We start from the raw sequence: 22,380 nt of genomic DNA, 5'->3' as shown, positions 1-22,380 counted from the left end.
ATTGGCACAGTCATTAAATTGACATCTGTGATCACAGAGCACCATACTGTAATTGCTGTGTCCCATTCTCCATCCTGCAGCTGACGAGGGTTCAGGCTTAAACCGACACTGAGATTCAAGAGCCGGACGAAAGTCACGAACACCTGCGCAACTTAATCCAACACAATAGGTCTAAATTTGTCAAGCTTTGATGTTTCATTTTCTATATAGTAATTTTGGGGCTGTTTGCAGTAGAATGCTGCTGAAAGTTTTATGTCTTGTTTCCATTTAGACAGATATTATTTATAAAAAGACTAGCAGCTGAATCCATTTCTACAAGAATGGGGCAGGGTTGTGTCCTTATTGTAGATGATTTTCGTGACAAATACAAAAGTCTGCCATATTATATGGTCTTCCAACAAATATTTATAGTGTAATAGTTGAAATAATATTTTGTATTTTTGACAGGTATAGAGGTGAACTGCTACCATCTAAATTGAGAGCTCTTATAAGGGATAATATTCATAAACTTGTCATATGTTTTTTATTTCAAATCATAATCTGAAATGTGACTCGTGAGTCAGAAAAATTAAGTGGGGTAAAAAGTGTAATATTTATCTCTGAAATGTAGTGCAGTGGTTATATATGGAGCAGTGTGGAGCAGCAGAGAACAGTACAAGTATCTCCGAATTATATCACAGAATAAATGCACAGCTCATCATTGTTGCGTGCATGTGTGCGGGTGCCTTTCACAGAACATACTTCCATGTAGGAGGTTGGTGATAAGAGGACACAAAAATACAATGAAAGGAAAAAATGGAACAGCAAATAGGTTGGTGGGTTAGAATGAAGTCGCAGTCTGGGTAAAAATATAAACTCAAGCATTTTCAAGATGACTGGCTTCAGTTCAGCTGAGGCAAGTGCAAAAGAAGAAGAATAAAAATGCTGAGGAGATGACTGACAACCAGTGATTCCTCCATAATTAAATTTCTGAAGAGGAACTGAGGTGGTTATGTACTCCCACGGGAAAAGTCAGACTACACAGATAGACGAGGACATTACAATTCACACAAGGACACAGCCCTCAGATTAATCTATAGAATATGAAGTAATCCATAAACATGACAGGATTATTTTAAATCCCATTTGGGGGATGTTTAACCACCATGTTCTTACAAAAGGACATTGATGGATGCTCTGCAACTATTTTTGTGCATTACAGATGTTAAACTTACCCTTGAGAAAACTGGAGAATCAATAAAGAGTAAACATTGAGACTGAGGGAGGTCAGAAATACTCACACAGAGGATATTTTCTCTCTTCAGCAGACGGTTTGAAAAGGATTCTAACATTTTTATGTCCTAACTTTTCATCTGTCAACTGATAAAAGCTTTGAAGTGCACAGACAAGCCTGTCAGGGGCTCCACAGATATGACATGATTGTTTTCAGTTGTTATATGAGGGAAAATTACTTCAGGGCATTAGTATTCAAATGCTTTATCATGCCTGTCTGATTGCCCTGATTTTGCATCCATAAAATGTGTTTATTGGTGCAATCAGCTGCAGCAAAGAGACTGAAAGTGTAGTGGAGGTTTCTATGAGTGCATTTGTTTGATTGCATGTAGCTGATGTTCATCTCCAGAGGTCAGGGGGGATTTCTTTGAACAGACGGGTATGTCTGGGTATCTCCAGCACATTATGGCTGCTCTGCAGATTCCCTCTAAGATGTTTCCTTATGATTTCAGCCTGTGAAGTCACTTCTCCGATTGTCTGCATAAGCAGAAGAAGGAGAATAAAAGGTGTATGATCTTTAACCATAAGATTGTGTAGGGTGTGTGTGTGTGTGTGTGTGTGTGTGCATAGATTGTCCTTCATCACACCAACAATGCCCTTGAAGCCTTTTTCCTCAGCCTGAATGAACGCTGTTAACCCCGACAAAACCCCTGCACCTGTTCATACACCGGACACACACACACACACACACACAGACACAGAGACACACACACAGACACACACACAGACACAGACACACAGTTGATCTTTAGCTGAAAGTCGCCCATGAATTGATTTGAATAGAGATTAGGACTGAAAATGAGGAATTATCATATTGTAGGAGACTGCAGCATGTCAGCAATGTTTCTTTTAATATTTAGTATTTTATTGTTGTCCCATCTTTTTGTTGTTAACATTTGATCTCCAGAAAAAAGGAAATAAATAAATAAGAGATTTGGTTAATTAGTTTATTAGTTAGTAAATCAGGGCCAAGCATTTGTTATGTTTTTGATAATGGGTGCACAGTTATACCTAACTACAAATTATCCATATATGTAGACTGACCTCTATCTGAGTTGTCATCAAGGGAGAATTGAAGACAACTTGAAGTGTGCTTTGTTGTGCTAAATAGTCACTCAACATTCTAGCAAAAGTGAATGTAACATCGAACCGTCCCATTAAGATAAAATGAAGCATTAATAAAACAAACCAAAAGTAATGAAAAACACATGAAGTTACTTTAATTCACTGGCTCCTGACCTGGAAGTCAAGGGATCCAAGATAAATCTCAGGGGTCCCAAGATGATTTAATGGATAAGGAGGAAAAAAACATATATATCTAGAATGTCTGCTGCACAAAATGATGTATATTTTATCTGCCTTCTCTCACATTTATGCCTTTTTTTCCTTTGAAATATTACAGTGGATATTTCAGAATCTAGAGAGGAAACAGTCCGTGAGAGCAAAAACCATTCTTTGCTCCAACGGCTCATAAAATATGTCCACAAAAAGACTGCAATCTGTGATGAGGGATCACCAGTCTTCCATTGCTTCCATTTGAGGGGTCAAAAGTCTACAGCATTGGGAACCGCTGCTTTAGCCCACAATCACGTCCTTCGCGTCTTGATTCAGAAAGTGATGACATGGTTTAAGTGTGACTCAGAGCTAAATAACAGCTTCTCTTTCTGTATCACTGTTCAAAGTGTTTGTCTCTGCAGTGGCATTTGGCACTTGCTTCTCTTCTTGATACGCTGCTGCCCATTGAGCCCCCTCTGGGGATGACAGCTTGCTGACACTTGTGCCCTCGTTGCCAACCACCACAACACCCCACCACCCCCAACCCCACCCCAGTAAAAACCCTGTGACTCATAGAGATGTGCCACTGTTGGCATCGCTTTTTCAGAAAATGCTGCATTACAAAATGTATTTTAGATTCGGGATGCTGTGGTCCGCTGGCATCAGGCCCAGTGTCATTGATAGACTCACCTCAGCTGAGGTTTGGCAACATGTTGTGGCCCCCGCTCTCCTCCGTGCTCGGTCTTTATTGCTCAGGTCAGCACGACACCGATGAATCAGTCCATTTACAGGCAGCTGAGACAGAAGGTGAAGAGATGTAGAGGTGGCTCCATATTCATGTTGCCAGGTTGGACTTTTCTCATTCTTTCCCTGATGCTATCTCCACCGGCTGCAGGTTGGATTGGATTTATTATATGCAACTATTTCTTTTGACTCCACAAACTTACTTCACGACATGCTGACAGTGCAACGGTGCAACTTTTTTTCCCCCAGAATGTTCAGACAAGATGAGATCTACAGACTACTAGTCAGCACTACAACTAGTCCCCCCCCCCCCCCTTTTTTTTTGTTTCCTTGTTCTTCATGTAAATCTTTTGCACCAACTTTGCTTTAAATGCTGATAACACCGAAAATTCCTCCCAAAAGTGTGTCTGTGTGACTGTGTATCATAACAGCTCACACATTTTAACCCTTTCAGGGCACTTAAGTGTGAACAAATCAGGTTTTAAATAAAGATGATATATGCTCACAAACTGGACACTGCTGCACACACAGCTTCTTAATTTACTGCCTCTTTATCCCAAATTTTACCACCCTCCCCCATCTCTACTCCTCGCTCCATCACACACGAATCCCTCGCTCAGAGCACATGGGTTCCTTCTGTCTGACGTATGCTGCCTCTTGTCCTGTCCTCTTCCCACCACTAACCCACTCTGCTGCACGGGGGCTGCACACAGAGTTACACTCTGCTTCAGTTGGGATGAAATGACCTTAAAATGTAAATCCAGAGGTCACTGTTCAGTCTGGTTATTGAGAGTGAGCCATCATCTGAGCAGGAGGCTGGCTACGGCTCATAAGCCACACTCCCCATGGCATGTGCATGTTAAAAATGACAGATGGTCATTACAGTGTTGATCAAAATGATGAAGACTATTCCTGTGTAAAGCGAAAACCAGGCTGCTATCAAACTGTTCTGTTGCTGAACATTCACAGAAGTATCACTTAAAACCTGCTCAGTCCACCGCACATTAAACTAAGCTCAAACTCCTGATGGAACTGAGGTGTCACTTGAGGTGATGAACACATTTTTGTCAGTCACTCAGCTCTACAGAGCGTTTGGCTCTCAACGACCTGAAATTTTCCAGTTTTGGTTCAGCTTCATTCTCACATGCAGCAGCTCTGATAAGCTCTTTGTGCACTGCCTGCTCAGCACCAAACAATTAACAAGCCAGATGAAGAGTTCGATATTTCCCACAAGAGTTGGTAAACAGCAAAACAGAGTTAAAGGATGGGTCAATATTGGCCTTATATTGTCTAGAAAACACGACTCCAAGTCAGTGTTAACATTGCTCTGTGTCTGCTGGACGATTAAATAAGCAAATGTTTACTCAAATTTTCTCCTTATCATCTTTAAAGGTGACGCTCTGTGTTTACAGCTTGTTTCTGCAGGTTAAAAACATAAAAATCCTATCTCCAATCATTCCACCTCACCACAGCATCAGAGGATCTTCAGAAGGTCACAATATGTTTAGACTCATATTTTCATTAAGTCTTGGTGGAGGTTGCAGACCTACAAGGCTGTTCAGTGTCCTCCATCCTTGTTCCGTAAATACGGAAAAGACCTGCCCACACATTACATAACCTCACTGCCTCACATTAATCCACCTTGAACGTATTTGCATTTTATTGAGGATATTCAACACTGAGACATATGGAATTCATTTGGAAAACATATTTTTCTCTGTTAGTGGTAAGCACTTGTTAATTGCAGACCGGTTGCCTCTGATAGTCTCAATTATAGTAAATGCTGACTCTCTGCCAAGTGCCATAATGTCACAGGCTAAACATTAAATAAGCCTTACTTCAGCTCAGTCGGTTGCACTTTATTCCACTGCTATCGTAGCCACTACATGATGAGACTGATAAGTGGTGTTAGTGAGAGGGCAGTTATTTAAAGGCGTCTCTAACCATAGGGTGATGTGGTAAGCAGCAGCACTATTGAATCACAGTGAGTCAGAAGGTTTGAGCAACAAAACTGAAAAGTCCCTCCAATCACACAAACATGGCCGAGTCTTTCTTTGAATGCAGCTGTGAGTCATGTTGAGAGAATTCCTCATCTAAACAGTGGGCTGACATAGTAGACGGAGCGAGTGTGCGGTTGTGTGTGTGTATTTGTGCGTACGTGGGAGTCATCGGTTTACTTTTCCCTCTATTGGAGGGAAAGGTGAAACATACAACCAACAACCCACAGATAACAACCACAAGAGTGTTTACTGATCAGTGTAGAAACTATACAGATGATCTACTGTTTCCTCTTGAGTTATTGTTGAATCCGACTGCAGATGCCCATCTTCTTTTCTGTCCACAGTCTGTGAGTGATGATGTCTGAAGAATGACTTCAGGAGCTGTAGAGTGATGGTTATAGTGGAGGAAATTACACCCTGCTGCATGGCCTCATTATTTTCAAATGAATTCTAACCTTTTACAGTATTTAAAGTGATGTTTTTGAAAGACTTACACAACCACACTTCATAAGCAATAACACACACCATTGCTTTATTCAACACAATCTGGGTTTTTGCTAACAGCCTTCCTTGGTCTGTTATGACCATGATTTGTTTCGTTCAACCCAAAGTATGTCACCCAGTCACTCAGTTTATTATGATATATAATCAAGAAAAGCAACAAATCCTTTCAGTTTAGAAGCTGGAACCAGAAAATGGAAATAAGGGGAAGCCAATTAATCAATAATCAAAGGGGTTGTTGGTTATTTTTCTGTAAATCCACTGATAATTATAGCTCTAAATATTTTTAATTGTTTTATCACAAACGTAAAACAAGAATTTAACACACAGAAGCATGGTTGTTCTGTTTTACACACTCTCACTCATATTGCTTAATCATGATGTCTTTGGTGCAGCAATCCTTGAGATTTCAGTCCTGGTTGATTTGGCAACACCTGTGGTTAACAGCAAGCGTTTAATATGACAGCAAACGCTCGCTGAGCAGCTACGTTTGCTGTGTCCGTTTACAGTGCAGCCAAACAAACTCATGTTGTTGTCATTCTAATGAAAAACGTCAGTCAAAAATATTTGCAACCACCACCTTAAGTGATGCTGCGCACAGCAAAAACGTTTTCCATGCAGCAGCAGGGCACATTAGTTTCTTGCAAAAAGTAGGAAGGATCAGCTGCTGACCAAACAATTACTGCCAGATCGTGTTTTTCACAATAAAAGCCACCCTGAGTTTCACCATTTGAATGTGCTGTGATGTGAAGTAATGGGAGTAGAAAATGTTCAGTTTGCATTAATAATAACTTAATACACTGACACTCTGAGGACTAAACAGTGAGGCTGTGATCAATGCAAGGATATCAGAATCCTGGGAATAATGGAGTCCGCCACATCCCATAAAACTACTCTATGGTCAGAAAACAAATGTGTGTGAATACACTGATTAGAACTTTTAAGTAACTGACTTTAGGAACTTTTGGCCACAGTGACTGCTGTTCAGAAAAAGTAAAGCAAGACTACACAGCTAATGCAGTCAACATAGCTTCAGCAACACTATAAAGTCTGTTAACAGTGACCACTGTGTCCAAAAATGACAATTATGGGATAACAATAAATGCTAAAACATAGAAACAGAAGTGCTGAAGTCTCATCAAACTGACTCAGAAATATTTGCTTAGTTAATGCTAATATTAACTGACATGAACTACAGGTCTTACCAGGCCAAGCAGGTTGTAGCTACAGCATCTTGAATCAATCAGGGGTATTTTTTATTGCATATGAATTTAACTGTATTTGTAAGAGGAAGCTCACAGTCTCTCATAGTCTCACTTTACTGTAATCAAATATAGTGTCATGTCACAGTGTGGAGGTGTGGTCATCTATTTTCTCAAAATGAGTCATTGATCATTTCTTGACTCGAGTTTCATTTAGACAGAATAATGACTCTATATATATCTATATAGACTATAGATAGATAGATAGATAGATAGATAGATAGATAGACAGATCTTATGTGAAGTGGATTATATGTTTTGAGTGCGGCATGAATTCCCCCTCAACATCCCACCCCAATAAAGCACATACAGGATGCTCGCCAGGTCCACACCATTATATTTTTAGAGTTTATCAACTAATCCATAGCACCCACAGCTGGGTACACTTGCAGCTGAGTGTTGTTTTAACAGAGTCAACATTGCTTCACCTTCTAATTGTCTAGAATACGTCCTGAGTCATACTGTCAGTGAGAGCACACTCACCAGGTCCCCAGTCACTCTCCAGTATTTAATGTCCAGCTACTGTAAAAACATACACACACACACCTGGATGCCCGAGGAGAGTTAGAAAGAGGCGATTAACTAAGAGTACAAATTATTTTAAAACATTTCTACAATCTTTCGTACAATCTCAAAATGATATTGTCCACATGCCCTTTTGGTTTTATCGCTGTAACCCTGAACGTGGTTGTGTGGTACAATAATAGTTGTTGACATTGGCCACTTGAGGCTGATAAATGGTTAATGCTTCCACACTGAAGTGAACAGGAAACACTGCACAGTTTTCATGTGTTTGAAAACACGTCAGCAATAAATACCATAAATCTGTTCTGCTGTTTCATGGAAGCACGGATGAGTCTTACTGTGTGCTGGTACAAAGACTTTGTCTCTCATATTGCCTTGTCCTACTACAAATTGCTCATGTCCAAAAAAAAAAAAAAATGAATGTTTAATGATTCACTTTAATGGAGGACAGCCTGTACCTAAGTGTGCTTTCTTTGAATGGAGGTTTATTTTTAATGGGCATCTCCTTATGTGGAGGCTAATAATTTAAAAACTGTGTGGTCAGTCTACAGAAAATGCTTTTTGTTGTTCATCCGGAGTCACCAAATAAAAGCAGATGTTCTGCTTGCTAAGCCACTCAAAAACCACTATATTCATATAAGTAGAAGAGCAGCGTGTTACAGGCTCCACATGCAGCTCTCACTGTCACTTTCTCTTCCTTTCCCACGCACAAAGTAACTCAATTTAACACACAGCACAGACTCACTCACTCTCTCTCACCACCACCTCTCTCTCTCCCCCCCCCCCCCCCCCCCCCCCCTCCTCTGCCGAGCAGCCACTCAGCGTCGGGCTGAGGCTGAGGCTGAGGGAGCGCTGTGCCGTGGGCTCCAGAGTTCAGGATCACAGGATCTCTGTGGCGGCGGAGACTCCTCTGCACAACCGCTCAGGTTGACAGCTGCAGCAGTCCCTGCTCCAGTAGAGCCCGCATGGAGACACCACCAACCCCGACAGCATGCACCTCTGAGCGCTTCAACACACCGTCTTTCCCGCGGGGTGGGGGGCAAAAAGTCTGCGAGATCACTTTCCTTGCTCTGCTGAGGTGAGCCGAGCGTCAAAGGATTTTTTTTTCTCCCTCCTCTTCTTTCTCGGCCAGCCTGCCTCTTTTTTTTTTTTTTTTTGTCTTCCGCCTCTCGCTGTCCACTGCTCGATTTTTTGACTTTTTTTCCCCTTGGAAAGGAAGCGCCGCTGTTTCCCCGAGTCAACCTGCTCGCCCAGCACCCATGAATTCAGATAAAAATGTGTACCTCGGCAGAGACAAAGGCATCATGCGGAAGAGAGCCTTGCTCCTTCGGAAAGGTTGCAGCTTCGAGATTACCAGGTAGGTCCCCCTTCTGTTGGTGGAGCCGATTTTGTCTGGGACATAATGGGCGATCAAAACGGCTTAGCCATCCCTCAGAAACTGCACTCTCCTGCCTAGAAGTGGCACTTTAGATTGCGGCCAAACAATGAGTTTGTAAGGTGTCTTTCACCTTGTGTATTGGTGATTTATCCAGGATCTACTGTGTGTGTGTGTGTGTGTGTGCGCATAGAGAAGGAGCGGAGGGATGCCCCAGAACATATTGTGTATCCAAAGAGGGAGTAGTCATATAACCGTCTCTGATTTCCACCTCTGTGGATTAAACATCCTGATTCATTTTGTTCATCTTATCTTTTTTTTTTTCTGTGCACACTCTGCGTTCACATCTCCCCTCTGACTGTGGGGGGATTCGTTACGCACGGATACATGTAGTCTGCACCTGACTCTGCAATGTTGACAGGGCTGCTTAGTGGCAGGACACTGTCTGTCATCATTTTATAGCCGAAGTCAGGTGTTGATTTGGCAGTCCAGCAACCCCAATGCCCCTAGATGTCAAATCCTGTGTCATAGAGGCCTGAGATTATGCAGGTTTTAATCACCCCCCCCCCCCTCACAAAAGACAATCTGGGCGGTTCAGATCTATGCTGTGGTATGACAGCTGTGTGCCTGTGAGTTCACACACTCACAAACGCCCTGACAGGAAAGGGGTCTTGGTGGCATATAGACCACATAATGTGCATCTGATATGACTTCTCTGTGTGGTACACTTGGTTGTTGGCAAACCTCCTGGAGGTTTCTGAGATATGCGGCTTCCTGTGGGCACCTCCAGCAGGACAACAGCCGCCTGTGTGGATGTCCTAACCTTCTCGGCTCCCTGTGTGGCCCGTCCATCAGAGGTTGGTGCGCTGTGGTTTGGACCAGTAAATATTAGGTGAAGGCTTTCACTTTTACTGATGCCACACCAGTCCCATAACTTGTCCACAATGCTTCCTTTGCTCACAACCTGATAGCAATTGTGTTAGAGCATCATCTTTCGGCTTGGGCTTGTGTCTAACACTGGGTCGAGATAACCGGATTTTAGTTTGGGTAAATAACAACCAACATTACCACTGGGTCAAAATAACTCATTAGGTTAAAGGTAATCCAGTAAAAAATGCAAAACCATAGAGCACAATGTGACATTAAAGCCCAAAATAAGAACTGGGAAAAGCAGAAAAATCCTGAGAACCTGAAACCATCAAATGCACTTTGTTTGAAGAAATGACTTGACATGTATGATCAAAATAGTTTCTAATTTCCTTTCAAATAACGGATCATTGCAGCTTCAGTTTTCATCGTCTTGATTGCATTGCATTGTCTTTGGATCGATGTTCTGGTCGTATCAGCGTCCCTCCTCCCACCTCCACTCTCATTTCCTGCTATTTCAGACAATCTGTGGAGGTGTGCAGGAGCGCAAATTTACTCATGAATTTCGCTTCATTGCTCTTATAGCTGATAATGTTGTCTGTGTGTGTGTGTGTGTGTGTGTGTGTGCGTGATGGCGAGACCTGTGTGTTGGAGGTGTCCCCTCCAGACTGCCGGGTCTCCAAATAGAGGCATATACTTAAGGGTGCATGGTGCATGCGGGGGCGAGATTTGACTTTGGCCAGCTTTGTGCCAGGCACTTACTTTCAAATTACACATCCCATCTAATTTGCTTGATTTGTGCTGTGCAGTGAAGGGGTCTGTTCCTTCTCTGCATGCTGTGGACCCAGAGTCACATTGTGAGGCTTCCTGGCGGACTGTCTCTCAGACACTAGCAGTTTAACAGACAATCAATCTGAGCCGGGCCTGAAGTGCTACTGCATGGAGAAATAGATTCTCCACTGTACTGAGGGGATATGAGAGACACTCAAGTAAGGGGGCTGCTGCTGAGGGGGCTGTGTATAATTCATTGTGCTGCAGAGAGGCATGGCCATACAGACCTAACACATTTGGATGGCTTCATAAGGATACACACTGTATGTTAGAATCCTGCTTTCACATGCGTAATCACACATGTACATACACACACACACACACACAAGGGCTGAAGTGTTCCCATATGTCTCCCTGTGGAAGTATGTTATGTGGTAGTTTTATCTAGATATTGATCTGCCCTCTTTTTTCCTCTCCAGGCTACAGACACAGTCTCAGAGTGAGAGGCATCTTACAGTACGTCACAGGCCGCAAAGAGATTATTTTCATCAGTTAACTTGACGATTATTTTCTCAATTAGTTGTTTAATCTATGAGATGTCAGAAAACAATATGGGAAAAGCCCACGGTGACATGTTTGAATGTCATGTTCTGTCCAACCGACAACCTAAAACCAAAAGTTGTTCAGTTTACGTGAGACAAACGCATCTTCACAAATGAGATGCTGGAACAAATTAAATGGGCTCATTATTTATTGTGAGGAGTTGCAACCAAAAACTTGAATCCTAAAATCTTAGGGAAAAGTTAATCAGGTAAATCTAGGCCTGGGAGTTAATCTGCTTTGAGATAAACACATCACATCACATTATTATTTCTGACCATGTTTTGGATACTGTTTCATCGTGACTAAGCCTTATCTAACAAAGTCAGCTGACCGCCAGTTGGCAGATATTCTCACCGACAGCAGTGGCTGCAGAGCTGCAGGTGAAAGCAGAAAAGTAGAGCAAACTACTGGAACTCATTGATTGGTCCTTTACCTGCTGGTTGCAGGTTGTTGGCAGTTGCAGGTGGTTGCATGAGTGTTCATGATTTGTAGCCTATGTGTGTGCATCTGTGGGTCAGTAAATATGTAGCTGTGTGTGTGTGTTTACATCTGTGAGGACCTAAAGGTGCATTCCACCAATTTCACACATCAAAGTCTGTTTACAGGCGAGTGGGGGGGAGTTAGAAAGAAGTGAGCTTACTAGACCTCTGTAGCCCGCTCCTCATCTCTGCTTGAGGCTACATTAACCACTGCTAACATAACACACCCAAACCTCCAACCGAACTCTCAGTGGTCAAGTTGCATTATGGGTAAAGAAGGTGCCAGGTTTTGACAAGCAAAAGGAATGTGTGTAATTAAAACAATAAAAAAAATAAAAAAAGATTCTTCTCTCTAAATCAGTTGAGTGTGCTTTGAGTTGAATATACCAGTGCATTAGCACGCACACACAACTTTGGGCAAGCTTTTTGCCCTCGAGTCTTGAACTTGACAGAAGTAAGTCTGGATGTGCTCCAGGAGCAACAAATCCTAACCTATTTAGAGTCTTTTTCCGTTATTTTCCAGAACAATTGAGGCGTGTTTCTCCATCAACTCTGCCTGTCACTGAGCTCTTGGCTCTGGCTTCATTCAGAGCACTTCCAGTCGGCCCTGGCTAATTGTGTGTGAATAAGATTAGACTACGCAGTGACACTTGAAGGAGCCAAGAAAGCACTGGCTCGAGTCTGACCACGCGCTGGCAGAACAAACATAACTCTAAGAGACAGTGCCAGAGAGGGAGAAAACTATGTGAACGGACATCGCTACCGGGCAATGCTACCAACCAGCGGACATACAAACTTGACCTCCGGTTTCTTGATAAAGCCAGTATCAGAAATCACAAGAGGTCAGCAACATGCTTTCTATGAATCCAGCATCAGCAGATTCTGATGCGGTGGAAACTAACCTCATTGCGTGGATTCTTTTGGGGCCCGCTCGTCAATCCACAACAGAACATTTGTAGTTCATTTAAGGAAAGGCATGCACTGGCAGGGAGAATCACCATGAGAGAAGAAAAGCCTATTTATCATCAAGCTGAAGCAGGGCAATGTGTGATTACAGCATGTTACTATGGTTTGACTTTGTAGCTTAAAATGAACAAATACGTTCAGATAAGGAGCCTGTTTACAATGTAGGAAGGAAAGATTAGGGTTGACGGCGTGGAGTAATGAGTTTTGATTAATGTGTGCTGCTCATTAATCAGTCCATTCACTATGGCAATGTCATCCAGCCCCTCCCTGCTTTTACCATCCGTGCATGCCTCCATTCACCCACTGAACAAAAAGGATTTGAACTTCACCCTGCAACCTCGGCCACATTAAGAGAGCAAAAATAGATCCTTGACGTGCTGCAGCCTCTGAAACTCTGACAGTCTCTATCCCTCACTCGCCCTCTCATACTCCTTTCTCCCCAAACCTCTCACTTCAGAGGCTGCTTGAGTTCAGTTGCTTTGAAATGCTATCAGTGTCTTCATTAACCTCTCCCGCTGCCAAACCCACAATGTTTTGTGAGTACAGTTGCCAGGGGTTGTGCTGTAGCTTGCTGCTTGTTAGATTGGCACAAGACCGGTTCCAGATGTAGCTGAAGTGCACCGTGCTGAGTTCACATGCTTTGTAAACAAACAGTTGAGGGAGTTTTGAACATATGTGTCTTGAAAGTAAAAAAAAAAAAAAAAAAAAAAAAGGAGAAGGAAATATGTATTAGGGTTTGTCCTCATGTGGTTTCCTGGCAAAGCTTTTACAGTAGGCTTCAAAGCAGTATGTGAATGAAGAACATGTGCTGTCAAAGTCAGACATGTTTTTCATGTTTTTAGATCTAAGAATGCTCTAACAGACCGTACATGGGCAGGATCATACTGATGGACTCTCTAACAGACAGTGTGAAAGTGGTTGTGATGGGCTGAGCTGCCGGGGTCTCCCCTCTGTGTTACAGTCTGTCATAAAGCATCCAGCAGGGAGCTGAAATGATGGACCGACTGACATTTTTGCTGACTCAAGGCACTCGTCTGCTTTGCATACATTGAATCTTATTTCTCACTCACGCGCATTAGACGCAGATCACATCCTCTCTCCTACTCTTGAGTCAGTAGAGCTGCAATACTCAGTCAACTGGCAGAAAAGTAAGTAGGTATTGTAAGTAATAGATTATATAAAGTGTTTTGATAATTGATTGACTTTCAGTATTTTATATCATTGCAAATGCAATTTCTTTGGGTTTAGGACTGTTGGTAAAAAAAAAAAACAAGACATTTGAAACTATCAGCTTAGGCTGTTGGACGTTTTTTTAGACTTGATGTTTAAGTTAATTGAGAAATGGTTGACAGATTAATTTGAAATGGAAATAATCAATAATTAGTTGCAGCTCCGACAAGTAAGACTGAAGAAGCAGTGTTGACAACTTTAATTTGACGTCCGTCTTTTTTTTTTATTCCACACATTGTTCTTCCTTGTCAAAACTTGGCGCCTGCATTACCCACAGTGCAACATGACTGCCAAGAGTTTAGGCAGAGATTCTGGTGTGTTATGCTAGTGGCAGCTAATGTTAGAGACGAGGATTGGGCCACAGAGGTCTGGTGAAATAACTCCACACCTCCAGTTTTTGTTTTTTCAAACTTGTCCTCTTCAGCTGCAACTCGCCTGGACTCAAGTGACATCACTTGAGGGAACTGAACTGAACTTTTTTTTTACATTTGCGGTTGTAGACATATAAACAGACTTTGACGTGTAAAATTCCTTTCTTTTAAAATCAGTCAACTATCAAGGTAGTTGAAGGTTAATTTTCAATCAATGAATCAGATTGTTTCAGGTTGAGAAAGATGTAGCTTCCAGGGATTATGATTGCTCGCGTAGTGTTGGTGCAATATTCACATGTCTGATTTCCATAGAAGGTTGTAGCTGGGAAATTGAAATAGTGTGCACAAGGCCGGTTCTGCTCCGCTCAGCCGTACAGTCAGTCCCTCAGTGAGGTCTGATAAACACTGGACTGTAATCACTCCCATATGTGGCTGCATAGCTCAGCACAACCCGGCACAGTTCAGCCATGCGCACAACGCAGAGCACCAGGCTCATTTAGACAGAAAAATAGACTCAAATTACTAGAAGAAAAAAATACCAAAAAATCCCTCGCTTGATTACAGCCCTATGTAAACTTTTACTCTTTGAGGGGAACATCTGCTTCCATTTAGGGTTTTAAGACACACACCTACACATTAAGATGCACTGTGCACTGCTTCGGGAAAGCTTGGAGGCTGGAAAAAATATTCCCCATTATAGTTGCCTGGAATAAACCCAGCACAGTGTACTTAAAGCTGGGCATTGGTTGAGATGCGGCCAGCTCGAGCTCAGCCACAAGCCACATGTATACATGAGTCATCTTTGCAAAGTGAATGTGAGTGTGTGTTGATGTGCCAGAGGAACGTAGCAGGGTATGAAAAGCTCAAAGGAAGTCTGCTCAGTATGGGCACTGTCTGTGTGTACACTGTGAGCAGCTTCACACCAGCCCACTGCCCCCGTCATAACCTTTAAAGAGCGATCCAGGAGAGACAGAGGAGGAAATGGAGTTTGTGAAGGGTTACTGTTGTACATTTTTACCCTGCGGTTTTAAGGGAGGCCGGCCAAAACCTCTTCTTGGTTAGAGAGTAAACAACAGAAATAAATGGTGAAAGAATGAAAGAGATGGAATTGCAGTCTGAAAGTACCTGTAGAAGCATCTGAGACGGGTATATTTACAGTGGAGGTTGTAAAGATGTGGCTCAAATGAAGCTGTTGAAGTGTAATTTGTAGTTCTTTCTACTTCCACCAACTGTAGGCCTACTGCTGCAGCAGTGTATGGATTAGATTGCATGTTGCTATTTTTCTGAGCCATTCTGATTGAAGGTCTGAACTTTTTTTTTTGGCTTGTTTTGGTTCATAAACTGAAGCAAATGTATCTACTGAAGAAGAAACAGTAAGCACGCTTTCCAATCGTGACTTAACTGTGTATTGCACTTTGATGCTCTGAGGCATCAGAAAGTCTGTTTGATCCTCACACCCCCTCCATTTATAAATATTTAAATTTTTACAGATTGTAATATCTCAGGCACGTTTGTGATGAATCAAACCAGGAGCTGAAGTAGTAGTAGTATGTTGCATTGTAGTGTGGGAACACCATTACAGAAAGCAGAGCCACATGTGGCAGGGCACCAGAAAGGTGACAGATAAACGACCGTTTAACAGTTTTAAATCAAGATTTTAAAAAAAAAACAAGCAGCTCTGTGAGGTCGTGCTTAGACACATTGATGCTTTGTGCTAAATGCGAATGTCAGCATGCTAACAGGCTCTCTGTGGTAATGCTAACATGCTGATACTAAGCAGCAGGTATAATATTTGCCTTGCCCAACATCTTTGTTTAATGTGAAAATGTTAGCTTCTCAATACTGGACACATGGATTGTTGTTGAAAACTCAAAACCACAGAGTCGACCTCATGGAGACACTAGGGGGCTAGCTCCACGAGTGGGCCTATATAAAATTCCATAGGAGGGCAAAGGGACCAACATAGTGGACCAACCAACATGCTGCTAGTATGGCAGTTATGATAATGTTAATAATAATAATAATAATAATAATACAGGCATGTGTAGGAAACTCTGAACTGCTCACATTCATAGTTCCCATATAAACTTTTACATAATTGAAAAATGTATTATTATTACTATTACTAATAATAAAGAAACAAGTATGTGTGTTTTAATAAACATTTCTAATACTAATGCTTATTGTCACCTAAAAATGATTCAAAACATATATATTCTTAATGATTTGTATAAACGTACAGCACACTGTAAGGGGGGGTGATTTAATGTTCCACAAAAAAAATGTAAAATATAAGAAAACATGGTTCATGCTGTTGAGGGGTAATGAAACCTGTATGTGATTGTGTGACTGAATAATAAACAATTAGATGGTGCTTATGTAAACTCTTGTATATACACTTTTTGAGCTCCTTCTCATTTAATTGTGATGAGAGTTAGAGCCACAAGAGGGCAGACTCTCCCTGTATAAACACTGATGCGACCACAGGTGGTCTGGCCAGTGGATATAAGAATGTGATTTAAGAAAACGCTCTGACACTTTTATCTGTTAGTTTGAGCTATGTCACAAAATCTGAGAAGACCAAAGTGATGATTTGCAGAAAAATTCAAAGGAAGCAGGTAAACAGAATAAACATGGCATACCTGGTGCATTGGTCATTCACACTTTTCCACTAGGAGGAGTAGGTGCTTTAAGATGCAGTGACACTCATGTGGAGAGCAGGTGGACTCGGCTGAGGGTTTCATTCGGACACACACAACAAGCTCACTGTGTTTCTTTGCGTTATGTAATGATGTAAAATGTTGTTATGGCCCATGAGTATGAACACATCCTTTCATCATATTCAGCAGTAATCAGTAAAGTGCATTGTGTACACAAGCACATGCACACAGCCAAAGGGCCAAAGGGCAGAGTGGTGTCCAGGGCCGGTCTAATCGTTACAGACAAAAGGTTAATTCACCTGATCACATTTAATGAGAGCGCCATCATAAATCGCCACCGCCTGACACAGTGACATTTCACAGAGGCCACATGGTGACCTGCTGGTATTTGGGACGCACCAGAAACAAAGGGGCCAAGGTCCGGATCCAAATCATCTGCATGTGTTTGTGTGTGTGTGTGTGTGTGTGTTCATGTGATTATGTGTGTAAAATGACTGCCAGTAGAGAACATGTGAGCTCAAACCAACAAAGGAGGACAGCTGATAGCTCACGGAAATGTACCTCTGGAGGTTTAAATTCTTAGAAAAAAAGAAAGTCTGAATCATTTCCTCATTTCCAAGCCGTGGCAGGGGACGTACTGAGATCCTCTACATGAGTAAAAGTATCAACAAAGCAATGTAAAAATGTTCCAGTGTAGGGCTGCAACTATCAATCATTTTCATTATCGATCTTTAATGTGCTGATAATTTTCATGATTAATTGTTTTGTCTATAAAATATCACAAAATTGTGAAAAATATCCCTTATAATTTCAAACAACCCAAGGCACAGTATTCAGATTGCTTGTTTTATCAGACCAACAGTCCAAAACCCAAATATGTTCAGTTTGCTTTTTACTTATGACAAAAAAAGCATCAAACCCTCACATCTGAGCAGCTGTAACTAGTGAATATGTGTAATTTTTGGCAGAACGAACAGCAAGAAGCACTTAAAATAAGTGAAAGTACTCATTATGTGGAAAATGCTTGTTTTAACTACTTTACATACAATACAGTTAGTTCAATTCAGAGGTTCCCAACCCTGGGATCTGGCCGTCTTCAAAGAGTCACAAGATAAATCTGTGGGGTCATGAGATGATTAATGAGGCTTTTCTCTTTTTTGTGAAATGTTGGATATTTTTACTCCTTTGGGCCTCAAACATTTGGTGCAACTGCCAACAGCTCGCATCTGAAGCCAAAAATGTCGGGAACCACTGGTTTAATCTTTAACACTGTATTTTATAAGATCATTATTTGCAAAGTCATGATCAGAAAAATAACTTGTAACTGCAACTGACATGTAAAAAACAGTATTTCCTTCTAAAATGTTGTGGAGTTGAAGTATACATCTATCCATCCATCCATTATACAGCTTATCCGAACCGGGACGCTGACATTGGGTGAGGGCAGGGTACACACTGGACAGGTCGCCGGTTTATCACAGGCCTGACATATAGAGACAAACAACCATTCATGCTCACATTCACACCCACGGGCAATTTAGAGTCACCAATTAACCTTGCTAACGTGCATGTCTTTGGACTGTGGGAGGAAGACAGAGAACCTGGAGGGAGGGTTGAAGTATACAGTCACATAAAATAAAATTAAATTAAAATAAAAAGGAAATAAAAAGACTACTTATATGCTTGACTAAATTTTCTTAGTTACTTTCCACCACTGCTAAAAAGTTCAAGCTATATGTCTTCTTAAACTCAACATTTTGCTGCCACTGGTTAAGTCAATTCAATTTTATTCATACATCCCAAATCACAATTTGCCTCAGATAGCTCTGTAAGCTGTGCAACATACAACATCCTCTGTACTTAGATCCTCAGAACAGACAAGGAAACAGTCCCAGAGAAAAGCCTTCGACAGGGAAAAAAACATGGAAGAAATTTGCTTCCACTGTTCCACTGTATACACCTGTGGCAGTGAATAAACAATGGTTGAATCATTCCATAATCAAATGAAGCCATCTATCATTACTGCTTCCTCCAACAGGTTACACATTATCCAGGGACAAAGCCTCATCAAAGAAAAGTGGAATCATGTCAGGGCTGTTGATTTGCATGTTGCACCCGGATGTGTGCGACTGATAAAACCAATGTGTTGACACTTGTTGTAGTGTGTCGCACTATGCTGTTCATATGTGTCTTTACTCATTTTCATACATCTATATTTAGAGCAATGACTCCCATTGGACCCAGTGTGATCTAGTGTCAGTAACTGCACATCTAATCACGTTGTACGCTTTCACACACACACACACACACACACACACACACACACACACACACTAACACACAGTAACAGAGGCCTCATTTATCCTGCGCGTGGGAAAGGTGCGGTGGTCGGACACAGCGTACTTGGTGAGACTAAAGGGCCAGCGTGGCAGCTGTCCAGAGAGAAGGCAGCGTAGCTCCGAGGGATTAGCAAACTATTGACTCGAGAGCTCCTGATCCGCATCATGCAGCTTCACTGGCTTCGACTGCTGAGGATAACCCTGCGAGTGCTCATGCATACACACACACATGCATTTTGTGTACCCGTGCACCACAACCACCAGTGGCGTGGACACATGGATTGTAAACCCACACACTATAATGCTTACACCTACGTTTATATCCTGATCTTTGAAGTTGCATTTGTCTGGGGAATGTAGAGCCTGGGATAGTCCATCGCTGTCAGGTCTCACACACAAACACACACACAGACACACGAGTTAAAGATGTAGGGTTATAGTTTATACTTCACTTCCTAACTAATAGATCCAAAAACAAACCACACTGGTTATACAGCTTAATGAAAAATTCTTTCTGAGGGTCTATGAACCCTTCAGGTTTGTTTTAGCAGCTCTCAGCAGCTTCATGACACAGAAATATATGGTGACACACACTGTGGTCTAAATTGGGTTAATCCCTGAGCAAATGGCACGATCATGGAAATGAAAAGGTGACATCCAGCCTCATTAGTATTTGGATTACTAAACCACCACAAAATCCATTTTCTTTCCTCTTAAAAGTGAGGATGTTTTTCTGTTTTATATCATAGTAATTTAAAATATCTTCATATTGGTTTCTACCAAAAAGCATTGTGTGTCCACTTGACGCTTAATAAACTTGTTAAATTAATTTTCCTTCCTCCTAAAACATTTGCAGAGAAGATCTTTGTGAGTTAGTTATGTCCATGTTTGTTTAACAGCAGCCTTCTTCTTCCTTGCTTGTGTTGGCTTATTACTATACTTTTCTTGGCACGTTACAGCCACCAACTGTCAATAAGTGTAATAGCTACACGGGATACAAACGAAACTGGGACCCACTCTTAAAAACATTAGTCCATAGTGGTCAAACACTCCACAGGATGCCTTTAAAGCTTCACTATCTTTAATTGTGTAATTGTTTCTCTCTTTCTCAATATGGGTTTTTCTTTCTAGTGCAAGATGCCTCAGCCTTTTCACACAGTCTATTTTTATTTTATCCTATTCGTGTTGGTCCTATGCACGTCCAAGTCTGAGTCAGATCACAATAGCTCTATGCTAACTTTTTGTTTTGAACTTTTGATTGGATAAAACAAGAATTTTGGAGACTTGATCTTGACATTTTTAGACAACTTCATAGACTAAATGATAAAATCAGCAGATTAATCCATAATCAATCCAAAAGCTGCAAAGAATAATTCAGTTCAATTCAATTTATGATACTTTATTTGTTCCTCAAGGAACAATTCAAGCCAGCAGGACCATGAGGCACATAAACAACTCACCTGCACACATAAAAGGGATCTATAACAGTGGGCAGCCCACAGCTGCTCCAACAAGTCCAACAAGACAAAGGTGTATGTTATCATTTGAAAAAAAAAAAAAAAAAGGGAGAGAAGTCAGAATAACAGGTGTGTTTATCGGTGTATATATACACAGGGCAAACAGACCACATGTCTAATGGCTTCTGGAATAAAACCAAACTTCTATTTGTTTTATTTGTAGGTGATCTAAAGCCAAGTCCTGATGGCACTAGCTAAAAGTGATCACATGTGGGTTCATTATGAAGCTGTGGATCTGTGTGTTTTAGAGCCGAGTTAACAACACCTTACAATCAGAGGTTGCCCTTTGGACAAAGAGAAGTAAACGAGCAAATAAATGAATATGTAATATAAATGAATAAAAAATGTTGTCCGTATTCTGTGATCTACCTCGAAGGAGTTTTGTTTATGTAGGTGGTCCAGATGCTGCTGAGCCTTTTCACAAATGCATCTGTGTTTCTGGCGTCAAACACACAGATACTGTACACACACAAGATATTTGCAGGTCTGGACAATTTCAGCACTTAAGCCACGACTTTTGGAAGATGCATCAGTCAAATAACCTATTACCTGATCAACAGAAAATTTATCGAAACTATTCTGATTTCTCATATCTAACTATATGCTGCTTTTTTCACTCTTGCATGATCGTAAATTAAATATCTTTGGGTTTTGAATTGTTTGTTGAGCATGTTTGTTGACATTTAAAGCCAGATTAAGTTGTCTTAGAGCAGTGGAGATTTAATTGAAGGCATCAGGAAAGAGACAAACAGCTCTTGCATATTTGTGGAAGCAGCAGTTTGGTTTCAATTGTGAGGATTATATTCATCACGTGGATAGTCACATTACACCAGTTCTTTCTCTCTTAACAGTTTTGTTCTGTTTCCAGGTTGGTGGCACCTAGGCCACGTTAACAGGCCGATCTTAGAACAGGAAGTCTTCCTCATTTGAACTTCCCTTGTTACAGACTGAATTTACAGGCAACCGTTAAAAAAACCAGAAGCTCATTATGCAAAGGCCATCGAGGCCTGTGAGTTTGACAATGGGAGGGCGTGTGACAAAGTTGTGTTTATGCAACATGTATGAATGCCTTTGTATGTATGTGTGTGTGTGTGTGTGATCAGCCTCAGGGCTCTAATTAGAGGTGGGGGTGTTCAGGTATCTCAGGTTGGTTGCTTGTAACTGGATCCTAATGTGAGAAAACAAAGGTTTTATTTTCAGTGGTCTCTTTCTTTCTTTCTCTTCAGGCCGTTGCAGATTACAGCTGCATTTCAACCTGAGCTATTTTTAAAAATATATCCACACTCAGAGAGAAAATGCCGTATGTGTCAGTAGCTTTAGGTGTTTTCTTGTGGTGCGGCGTGCCACAGAGGGGGGTTTCTACTGATTAAAAATTGATGAGCAGCTGAGTGTCGTGTAGCCTGAGCCGAGCATTCCTGCACTCTCTCATGTTGTGTGTGTGTGTGTGCGTGTGTGTATAGTGTGTAGGCCGCGCTGGAGACACAGGCTGTGGCTGTGCTATTGTGAGGGTATCAGATTTACCTCAGCTCATATGTCACCTTCTATTCTATGTGTGTGAGCAGTGACTGGAAAATTAAAGACCTTCTTGACATGTTTTTGCCATATTCCTCTGTTTTCTTTACG

General features: G+C 41.5%; 2 protein-coding genes across 5 annotated transcripts in view; both read left to right on the top strand.

The window, feature by feature from the left end:
- The window catches only part of rpl7a (ribosomal protein L7a), a 164,578-nt gene that overhangs the window by 51,047 nt on the left and 91,151 nt on the right, over positions 1-22,380 (top strand). The window lies entirely within an intron of this gene.
- garnl3 (GTPase activating Rap/RanGAP domain like 3) overlaps positions 8,399-22,380 on the top strand; it is a 70,469-nt gene continuing 56,487 nt past the window's right edge. For both annotated transcript variants that reach the window (XM_071465204.1, XM_071465203.1), the window contains exon 1: positions 8,399-8,936. In XM_071465204.1, the coding sequence (XP_071321305.1) occupies positions 8,839-8,936 (98 nt within the window). In that variant the 5' untranslated portion in view covers positions 8,399-8,838. The remainder of the gene's footprint in view (positions 8,937-22,380) is intronic.

The sequence above is a fragment of the Trachinotus anak genome, unplaced genomic scaffold (genome assembly GCF_046630095.1).
Source record: "Trachinotus anak isolate AG129_WGS33_773 ecotype Australia unplaced genomic scaffold, CSIRO_AGI_Tana_v1 ptg000028l, whole genome shotgun sequence".
Lineage (NCBI taxonomy): Eukaryota > Metazoa > Chordata > Actinopteri > Carangiformes > Carangidae > Trachinotus > Trachinotus anak.
Note: the sequence above shows the minus strand (reverse complement) of the source record. Positions and strands in the feature narration are given on the sequence as shown.